The sequence below is a fragment of the Chelonia mydas genome, chromosome 1 (assembly GCF_015237465.2).
Source record: "Chelonia mydas isolate rCheMyd1 chromosome 1, rCheMyd1.pri.v2, whole genome shotgun sequence".
NCBI lineage: Eukaryota > Metazoa > Chordata > Testudines > Cheloniidae > Chelonia > Chelonia mydas.
In genome coordinates this window covers 8,429,542-8,440,750 of record NC_057849.1, presented here as the reverse complement: position 1 = coordinate 8,440,750, position 11,209 = coordinate 8,429,542, and the positions used below count along the sequence as shown (strand labels likewise).

The 11,209-nt window shown below is 45.5% G+C and overlaps 1 protein-coding gene across 1 annotated transcript; it reads right to left on the bottom strand.

The window, feature by feature from the left end:
- Positions 1 to 5,736: 5,736 nt before the first annotated feature.
- LOC119565196 (olfactory receptor 52E4-like) lies at positions 5,737 to 6,750 on the bottom strand. Its single transcript, XM_037889653.2, has one exon. The coding sequence runs from the start codon at positions 6,733 to 6,735 to the stop codon at positions 5,737 to 5,739; it is 999 nt and encodes a 332-aa protein (XP_037745581.2). The 5' UTR covers positions 6,736 to 6,750.
- Between the last annotated feature and the right edge of the window lie 4,459 nt (positions 6,751 to 11,209).

The following is an 11,209-nucleotide window of genomic DNA, read 5'->3' as shown; positions in this document are numbered from 1 at the left end:
AGCAAGCCATCGTTCAGAGCAAAGGAAATAGAAAGAGTGTTTTTCCAGCTACCCATCACATGTGCAATATGTGACTCCCTGAAAATGTCCCTCTCACTTTCATTGTTCAGCGAGTGTCTCCTGCACTTTCTGTTTGTCAGACCTCAGCCTCACACACATTACTGGAGAAACAGACCTTTTGCCACAGTATCTGGGGAGCCGTTCGTCCCATCAGGCATCATCATTATCTTCATGGGAAATCCCAAAGGAACGTAGCCTCCTTGCAAACCGAGTGCTGCCCCGATTAATCTCTGGAAGGTGTTTAAGGGGATCAGGTTGTATATTCACGCAGTGGCAGGTCTGTTGTGCCACCTAAACTTTTGGCACCCAGATGATCACTGGCCATATCGTGATATTCCTTGGTATGCCCACTTCAGAATATGCTGGTCTTTCACTCTAGCTCTGTGTCCCCAGCAAGAAGGCTACCAAGACTGGCAGAGCGCTGATGGGCACGGTTGTGGGTTCAAGAATTCCTCACGCCTGTTCTTGTGCTGCTGATCTTGATACGGAGCAGCTGCTGGAGACAGTGAGCTCTGAAAACATCAGCCTGGAGTTCCTCAGCCCCCCACATTTTCCTTCCATCCACTGGAGCTGGGGTACCCATTGTTCTATAGATCTCTAGCTTTGTAGCAAGCCTGCGGCCATGACATCCCCACAAATGCTGCACTGTAAGAGCGCAGCCCCCACATCTTTCTAGCAGCATCCAGCCCTATCTAAGAAGCTGCCTTCTGCCCAGCAATCCCTCTAGACAGGTTAATACTGAGCTGGTTGCAGTTTGCAGTTGCAGGCTGCTTGATGGTAATGACGAGGGACTTAGTGTTACGTGGATTATTAACCAGACTAATGCGCACTGCTTCATGCCCAGCCAGATCAGTGCTCAGCCGCAGCAGTTCACAGTTCTACACCTGCTATTTCCACTGAAGTGGATGGAATTACAGAGCCTTGAGTGTTTGTAACTGGCATCTAGCGTGGGATGCGCATTAGAGAGAGTGAGATGGGACGAAATCCATGAGAACAGGGTCTCCCTGCCTCTTCCATTCTGCGGAGCACTTTCCAAGGGAGAGACTGTCAGGGTTCTCCCCCATGCACTCTGAACTCTGGGGAACAGATGTGGGGACCCACATGAAAGACCCCCTAAGCTTATATTCTACCATTTTAGGTTAAAACTTCCCCAAGGCACAAATTCCTTTCCTTGTCCTTGGATGGTATTGCTGCCACCACCGAGTGATTTAATCAAAAACTCAGGGAAGGATCACTTGGAATCCCTATTCCCCCAAATATCCCCCCAAGCCTCTTCACCCCCTTTCCTGGGGAGGCTTGAGAATAATAGACCAACTAATTGCCTTAGTAATGTGTGCACAGACTAGACCCTTTGTCTTCAGGACACTGAAATTTATCAGGTTTTTAAAAGAAGAACTTTATTATAAAGAAAAAAGTAAAAGAATTACACCTGCAAAATCCAGATGGAAAGTAACTTTACAGGGTAATAAAAAGATTTCAGAGAAAGAGGATTCCCCTCCAGCTTCATCTTCACAGTTACAAAAACAGGAATCAAACTATCTTGGTAGCATAGAAGATTTCCCAGTTGAAATCCCAGACGATCCCCCACCTGTAACACTGACAGACCCTGGTCATCAGTGGGCGGGATCGAACCTTGGACCTTTGGAGCTTAGTACATGAGCTTCTACCGCATGAGGTAAAAGCCAGCTGCCTATTAGTTAAGGCTGTCAACAGACTCATTTTATCTCTCTCTTTAAGTGGTCTCTGTGCCACTAGACGGGACAGAGCACCACACCCAGGAGGCGTGTGAGTTATACAGAGAGCTGCATGCCAAGCGCCAGGGCCCTGAGACTAGACTTGGCTTGGCTCCCCCAGACTCTCCACTTGCTTCAACACACCTTCCCAGAGGGTCCCCCCCCCCCCCGCCACCGCCTTGGGCAAACTCTGTTTTCAGTTTCTCTCTTTCAGGGCACAGGATCGTTAAAGCAAACAGATCCAGGCCTGCCAAAAGGGGTTGCTAAACCAATTCCTCTACTTTACACAGCACAAGAGATACCCGGATCCAGTTAAACACAATACAACACCGGCACACCTTTCCCACCTCAGTGTCCTCACTGCCCTGGAGCATTCTTTGGGATTTTGTCAGAGCCCTCTAAGGTGTCCAGAGGCCAGCTCCTGGCTTCTCCTCCATCTGGAGGCTGTCTCTCTGCTGCAGCCATAGCTCTGAAACCAAAGAGTCCCCTCTGCTGCCATTGTGCCTCTCTCCTGCCCCAGCTTCTTCTGACTCATCCAATCTCTGTGTTTGTAAAGGACTGGACCATTACCGCCTCTCTCTGGTCCCTCTTCTGGGGAGGTTCCATTCCTTCCAAGTCCACCCATCAGCAGAGAAGCTGGAAAAAACGGATTTTATCTAAAATGCAGTTACTCCTTTCTTCTGTCCGCCCAAGCCTCCTGCCTCTGAACACAAGGAGCATGAGCGAAGAGTACAGTAAAAGCCCCAAGACATAAGGATACAGATGGTTCCTATGATCAAATGTGAGTAAATAGGTGTGACATGGTCAGAAAGGGTTATGCAACTAGGACGCTAACTGACCAAAATTCAACCTTTAAAGACATATTAGAGAAGTACATAAATGGTCATTAGGGCCATTTCTCATAAATAGCAACATAGCCATGGGAAATGGACTTGAGCTTTGAAATGCAAACCTGTACTGTTAGAGAATTAGAGGTGTCAGGGTTCCCTTCCCACTCTGAACTCTGGGGTAGAGATGCGGGGATCTGCATGAAAGACCCCCTAAGCTTATTTCTACCAGCTTAGGTTAAAAACTTCCCCAAGGCACAATTTCTTCCTTGCCCTTAGTATCGCTGCCACCACCAAGTGATTTAAACAAACGTTCAGGGAGGGCTACTTGGAGCCCTCAATATATCCCCCCAAACTCCTACACCCCCTTTCCTGGGGAGGCTTGAGAATAATATCCTAACCAATTGATTACAAAGTGAGTACAGACCCAAACCCCTGGGTCTTTAGGACACTGAAAATCAATCTGGTTCTTAAAAGAAGAATTTTAATTTTAAAAAAAGGTAAAAGAATCACCTTGGTAAAATCAGGATGGAAGGTAACTTTACAGGGTAAGAAAAGATTTAAAACACAGAGGAATTCCCTCTAGGCAACTTTAAAATTACAAAAACAGGAATAAACCTCCCTCTAGCACAGGGAAAAGTCACAAGCTCAAACAAATGATAACCTAATGCACCTCACCTTGCTTAGTTACATTTTTTGTAGTATGAGAGACTCGTTTCAGGATGGTCTGCAGGAGAAGGAGTTTTCTGCCTGGCTCCTCTCAGTCCCAGGAGAGAGCATGCAAACAAAGAGCCCAAACAAAGCCTCCCACCCCCCCAGATTTGAAAGTATCTTCTTTCCCCATTGGTCCTTTTGGTCAGGTGCCAACCAGGTTACTTGAGCTTCTTAACCCCTTACAGGTAAAGGAGGAATTCTAGGCTACCCTTAACTGTATGGTTATGACAAGAGGTAATCCTAATTGTATGTGTTTATTTATATCTTGTTAGATGTTAACCATGTAAACAGATGGTTCCTGTCTGTTGGTATATCTGTTGATTCAAAGATGAAAAGAAAAGAGTAACATTGAAATTAAATTTGGGTGGAATAATTTCATTGTCTAGACTTCTATTTGATGTTTGTAGTTATCTACCGATGCACGCTTAACGGATAATTACCTTATGCTGATGAATGGAAGCGTTACCAGTGTATTCACAGGAAATAGGTAATTCTATTTCAAAGCAACAATTCTTCATTATCATAGCCTGCAAATGGTCCTTAAAAGAATACTTGGGTCCTGATACTGTCATCTCAATTCCGCTTCAGCTTCGACAGGAGAAGCTCAAGTCACAAGGCTGAGGTCTACAGTTCCATTCTGGATCACCCTGATACTGAACATTGGACTGCAAGCTAAGGATTAATTCTGAAAGAACTCTTTGGAACTCTAAAGCTCACCATCTAGATCATGAAACTGACTTAAGAATTCTATTCATATTTCTATGTAGAACGATGTCCAGTTACTGCAGGGCGGAGGGAGGCATTGGGTCATTAACTGGGGCCGCCTCCCACCCACAGGCAGTCTCCTTGTCAGGCTGCAGCAGCTCCCATCCCATCCCCAGAGCAGAGGGGGCCCGGGGGGGGGGGGCTGAGTGGGAGCAGGAGATTGTGATGGGATGTACCTCTGGGAGAAGCCTGGAAGCTGCTGGAACCGCTGTGCCCCAAACCATTCAGCTGGGTTAGCCTCTCCCCCTGCTCTGCAGGTGACACACAGCCAGCCCCTCCGGGCCCTGTTCTCACCCAACACGACAGCAGGTGTAACTCAACGAAGTGCTTTACCTAAGCTACTCATGGACCATCAGCCAATATCCCAGCTCCCGAGCCTTGCACCCCTCCTGGAGCATAGACTCAGAATTACACCGTCTTGCACAACACAGAGATGTGTACGGTGCAAGCTCATTAATTAGCCTCTCCCCCCTCGATGGGGGAAGATATGCACCAGTCTTTGCTAACGGAGCTAAGAGTCCCGGACACTTCACTCAAAAACACACTAGTTAAACATAAATCAGGTTTATTAACTACAGAAGGATAGATGCTAAGTGATTATAAGTGATAAAGAAACAGATCAAAGCAGGTTATTCAGGAAATGAAACAAACCTGCAGCGTAAGACTTGTACTTGCTTGATAGGATTTGAATCAGCCATATCTCACCCTGACTGATGATACAAGCAGGTTTACAGATTCCTGAGGAAGAGGCTGTACCTGCTTTGAAGCCTGGGTTCACCTGCCCCATTCAAACTCCTTTGTCTTCCTGAGCTTCTTGCAGGTGTTGAGTTGTGGGGGAGTCAAGACAAGAGATGATTTCACTCCCCACCTTTTATAGTTTCTTCCAGTTTTCTGGAAAGTCTGTGTATGTGACGTGTGGGGTCCACCCCCATTGGCCAAACATTCTCCGTTGTCTCCGTACTCCCACCACGGAGGCTTTCTTATACAGAGTTCCTGTGCTAGGGCATTCTTCCCTTAATAAGTGTTTATGACAGCAATTAACACTGTCTGGCTACTCCTTTGACATACCTGAAAGGTTGGTTTTGGGTGTTTCCAGCCTCATATCACACTTTAGTAACTCACACATAGCAAAATTTCATAGCTTCACATAAAATACAACCCAAAGGGATATCAATGTTTAGCAGATTAAGACTTTTAGAATGATACCTCACAGGGCATACTTTGTACAAAACATACCATAATTACATCAGAATGGTAAATATGGGGTGCTATAGGGTGCAGAGTATCAGAGGGATGATCCAGAGAGTAACAGGGGGTGGGGAGGAGATCAGCGAGTGAGGGGCGTGGCCTTGAGGGGAAGAGGCAGAGCAGGGGTGGAACCTGGGGGAAGATGAATGGCAGAGGGGTGGGTCCTCAGGGTTCCAGTTACCAGCAATTAGAAAGGTGGCAACCCTAGGAGTTTTACACACAGATGGATTCCCCTGTTTGTCACCCTGACACAGCACAGTAAGGTCAGGGAAAGGTTTAATGTCTCTTTGACTGGCCAGTCAGTGATTCAGGGAAGAGGGCCCAGCACCATGTCACCAGCCAGCTCTGCATGGAGCTCAGCCTGATGGCCAGAGCACCAGGAGAACGCTTTAGGTCCCTTTTTGAGTAAAGAGCTGGCGCAGACAATCCCGAATCTGTTGGGTCCTCACCCCATAGATGATGGGGTTTAACATGGGGGGCACCATGAGATATATGTTGTTCATGAGAACGTGGAAATGCAGGGCCATATTGTGCCCAAACCGTTCCGTGAGGGTGGAGAAGAGATCTGGGGTGTAAGAGGCTAAGATGACACAGAGGTGGGAGCCGCAGGTCCCAAAAGTCTTGAGGCGGGCGTCCTTTGTTGGGAGGCTGAAGATGGCCCTGAGGATCTGGATATAGGACACAGCAATACAAAACACATCCACACCGGTCACCAAGAATGCCACAGCCAGGCTGTAGTAACTACTGATGCGGATGTCGGCGCAGGCCAGCTTCACTACAGATATGTGCTTGCAGTATGTGTAGGGAATGATGTTGGTTCTGCAATATGGCCACCTCCTCGCCAGGAAGAGATAGGGCAATACGAGCATGACGCCACGCAACACCAGGGCCAGGCCAATTTTGGCCACCACAGGGTTTGTCAGAGTGGTGGAATGTCTCAGGGGATCACAGATGGCCACGTAGCGATCAAAAGCCATGGCCACAAGGATCCCAGACTGTATCGCAGAGAAGCTGAGAAGGAAGAACATCTGAATGAGGCAGGCACTGAAACTGATCTCCCTGGAATTGAACCAGAAGATGCTCAGCATTTTGGGTAGGACGGCCGTAGACAGGACCAGGTCGGTGACGACCAGCATGCAGAGGAAATAGTACATGGGCCCATGGAGGCTCGGCTCCCTCTTCACGATGAAGAGGATGGTGAAGTTCCCCAAGATGGCTATGATGTACATGGTGCAGAAGGGGATGGAGATCCAGACATGGGCTGCTTCCAGGCCAGGAATGCCCAGCAGGATGAAGGTGGAGGGGTTTGTGAAGTCGGTTGAGTTGGAATCTGACATGGAGTAGGAGAGAAGGTTTCCAACTCTGAGGCACAACGGTGTTTCCTGCATGTACCGTGCGTTCCCCTGACTTCCTGTATGTGCCCAGGGTCTAGGGAGATGGTCGCAGGACAAATGCCTGGATAGAGAGAAAATGTTAATATTAGACACTACATACACAGCTGGAGGCTTGTCTCATGAATGAAGCAGGTTGATCGCTCTTCACAAACTGAAAAATGACATTTTAATGATTAAGATAAATGAATTATGAACAATTGACCCTACTAATGTCAGTTCCATATTTTATGGTGCTCCTTTCATCAATAATTCCTACACATCGTGGTGTGGGAAACCTTAATAGGCACCAGCAAGAAACACGAGTGGATGCTGGTTTTCCCTCATTGTTCCTTAGGCCTTATCTGCACTGTCAAGTTTCTTTGCCAAGAGGCAGCGTTTGCTGAAGAAATAGTGGAGGTGTAAACACTACAAATCCGCTTTTGAAGACAGAACTCCTCAGTTTCACTGACATAATAAAGGCACCTTAACGAGAGGTGTAAGGGTTTGCAACAATGATTTCTTTTCAAGGCTTTTTGGTCATTGACCAAACTTTCAGCAAAAAAAATCTGCCAATTTACACATAGGCTCAATACAATGAAACCCAGGCTACAGAGTCCATGCTGTAGGGAGTTTCCCATTCACCTAGTTACTGAAAATCTGAGAGTGGGAAAAAAACACCTTTGCCAAGACATGTGCCGGGGGAAACATCCCAACTAGAACGCACCTCAGGGAAAAGACTTGGGCATCATTGATAGCAGCTCCACGGAAACACCTGCTCATTTGCGGTAGTGGCCACAACAAAGACAATGTTCAGATGCGTAAGGAATGGGATGGAGAATATCCTGCTCTGGAGATGCACTCACTTGTGGTCACCCAGTCTCTATAAAGGATCTAGCAGATAGAAAGGGGATTTCCCAGGCAGGCTGTGAGAATGGGGGAGGCTGGCGTATGCAGAAAGACTGAAAAGTCTGGGACTGGTTAGTTTAGAGAAGAGACAATTAAGGGGGCATACGATAGAGGAGAACAAAATAAAGAATGGAACTGATTACACTGATATGGACAAACAGAGAACAGCTCCCAGCCAGTAATAGCTATCTACAGATACCCTTCAAAAGGGCCAATTCCCCAAAGATGAGGCAAATGATCAGCAAAACTGAGTGGGAGGAAAAATGTAGACAGAAAAATGGGAATGAAAAATGGAAGTTCTTTAAGAAAAGTTTATGAGAGAGCTAAAAAGCCATGATTCCACAATCAAGAAAGTGGAGAGCTTTGCTTAAAAACCCAGTTCAGTAGCAAAGTGAAGGCAGCAATTGAGGGGGGGAAAATATATATAACAAATGGGGAAAAGGGAAAATAGATAGCAAGCAATACTAATTGGAAGTTATGAAAATAGATACTGGATGTTACAGACATCAGGGGGAAATCCATTCTTTGCAGGGCTAAGGATAACAAAAAGGAGGTTCTTAATTATCTTAAGAAGAAAAGAAACCCTAGAAAATGTAAAGGGCAATTCCAAGAGGTAGAAAGGAAACTTGTTAATGTTGGAGAAAAGGGAGATGTGTTCGAGAAATAGTTTTGTTCTGCATTTGAAAAGGAGCAGTATCAGGTACTCAGATCACACACGGTCATGAAACACTTTCCAGTCCATTAGCAGTCAGAGAGGATGTTAAACAGCATCTACAGTAGAACCTCAGAGTTACAAAAACCAGAGTTACCAACTGACCAATCACCAAACATCTCATTCCGAATCAGAAGTAGGCAGTCGGGCAGCAACAGACCCCCCGACCCGTTACCCGCCAAAGGAAATAAAGGACAGTTCTGCATTAAACCTAAACTATTAAAAAATAAAAGGAAAGTTTTTTAAAAAAGATTTGACAAGTTTAAGAAACAATGGAAAAGCTGATCTGGGATAAGTTAAAAAAAATCTAGGAGTCTAATTAATGCCAGTAAACAATATGGTTTTATGAAAACAGGTCTTGTCAAATAAATACGATTTCATCCTTTCATGAGAGTACACGTTTGGTTAATCAAGGGAACCAAACAGTTTCAACAGACTTCGATTTCTCTGAGGCATTTGATTTAGTCGGGGAAAACATTCAGTTAAAAAAATGAAAATATTCAATGTCAGTAGAGCACATGTTAAATGGAGCAAAAACGAGCTCACTGACCGATCTCAGAAAGCATATGTGAATGGGCCATTGCCAGCAAAAGGGGTTGTTTCTCATGGGGTTCTGCAGGGATCAGGTCTAGGCCCGGTGCTATTTAGTATTTTCATCAATCATCTGGAAACAAATAGAAAATGATTGCAGGTAAAATCTACGGACGACCCAAAGATTGGCAGAGTGGTTACAGTGAGGCAGTCAGGGCAGGCATAGCCATTGATCTGCAGTGTTTGTTGAGTTGGGCCCATGCAAACAAAATGTTTTAATACAGTCAAATGCAAAGTGATCCTCTCAGAACATGGAATGCAGCCCCACAACCATGCTGGGGCACAGTATTATGGAACGCAGGGATCCTGAAAAGGATTTAGGGGTCGTTGTGGACAACCAACTTATCTTAAGCTCCCAATGCAATGCTGTGGCCAAAACGGCTCACGCGATCCTTGGATACATAAACGGGCGAGTGATGAGTTGGATCAGGGGAAGGGTTTTATCTCTGCACATGGCATTGATGAAACTGACCGTGTCCAGTTCTTCAGTCCCCATTTCAAAAAGGATGTTGAAAAACTGGAGAGGGTGCAGAAAAAAACCACAAAAATGTTTGGAGACTGGAGAAAATGCCTGACAGAGAAAGAGATTTAAAGAGCTTCATCTATTTATCTCAACTAAAAAGACAATCAAGCAGAGACTTCCATGGAGAGAAAACCCTGGGTACTAACGGGCTCTGTAATCTAGTTTAGAAAGGCAGAGGAAGACCCAATGGCTGGAAGCTGAAGCTAGACAAATTCCAATTGGAAATATGGGCCAAATGATTAGCCCTGGGGTGATTAATCGTTGGGACAAACTGCAAAGGGAAGTGGTGGATTCTCTAACTCCCCATGTCTGCAGATCCAGACTGGATGCTTTTCTGGAAGATCTGCTTGAGGGTTTGTCTACACTTAGAACACTACTGAGGCACTGCAAAGTGCTTCAGTGTAGACACAACTTACAGGGATGGTCTGTGTATTCCCGTCAGTGATGATAATTCACCTCCCCGAGAGGTGGCAGCGAGGTGAATGGAAGAGTTGTTCCACCGACCTCATTCTCTCTACATCGGGGTTAGGTTGATATAGCGACAGCTCTCAGGGGTGTGGATTCTTTTGCTGTTGCAAAAAAAGCAAATGCAATTTTGGGTTGCATTAACAGAGGCATAGCATGCAAGTCATGGTAGGTGATTGTACCACTCTACTCAGCACTGGTTAGGTGCTGTGCGCAATATTGGTCACCGCTGTCTAGAAAGGATGTAGAGAAACTGGAAAGGATCCAGAGGTGAGCGACAAAGATGATCCAAGGGATGGCATGCAAACCATGTGCGCAAAGGCTGAAGGAAGTGGGTGTGTTTAGTTGAAAAAAGATTAAGGAGGGACATGAGAGTGGTCTTCAAGTATTTGAAAGGCTGCCATAAAAAAGATGGAGAAAAATTGTCCTTTTGAGACAAAGAGCAGTACAAAAGGCAATTGGTTCAGAGTGCAGCAGAGCAGATTTAGATTCAATCTCAGGAAAAACTCCCTAACTATAAGAACAGAAGGACAATGGAACAGTTGCCTAGGCAGGTTGTGGAAGCTCCTTCACTGAAGGTTTTCTAAAGAAGGCTGGAGCCATCTGTCCTGGATGGTTTAGACACAATAAATCCTACATCTTGGCAGAGGGTTGGACTAGCTGACCCCTGAAGGTCCCCTGTGGCTCTATGATTCTACAATGTAAAATCCTAGTGTCGACCAGGTCTTAGTCAAACACAAGTTTTGGAGCTCAATACAGGGGCAACTTGGCTTAAATTTAAAGGCTTTTGTTCTACTGGAGTTCAGACAGGATGATCTAATTGTCCCTTCTGATCTTAAACCGTATGAATCTATGGATAAAGAAAGTAGGTCAAGTATTTATATTTACTCTGTCTCATAACACAGGAGCAAGGGAACATTCAAGTACATTGAAAGTCTGAATATATAACATTGAGAAAGAAAAATTGTTTACCTAATCCATATTTGGCCCGTGGAACTCCTTGCCACACACATTATTGGAGCAAAGAGCATAGCTGAATGGGATTCACAAATGGATTGGGCATTGCAGGTGGTGCTGGTGACACCATGGTTAGTTAACACTGTCTGACACATTCAATTAGGAGACCTCATTTTCAGTTGGTTATAAGTTTGCCAAACTTTAATCGTTTGGACTGAAATTTCCCACACTGGGTTTCTGCTTCTAGCTGAATTGTTTCTGAAAGTTTCAGGCCTAACAGTTCAGCCAAGTTCTCAAATGAAGCCAGGAGAAAAGCGGTCTTGCCCATGTTGAAA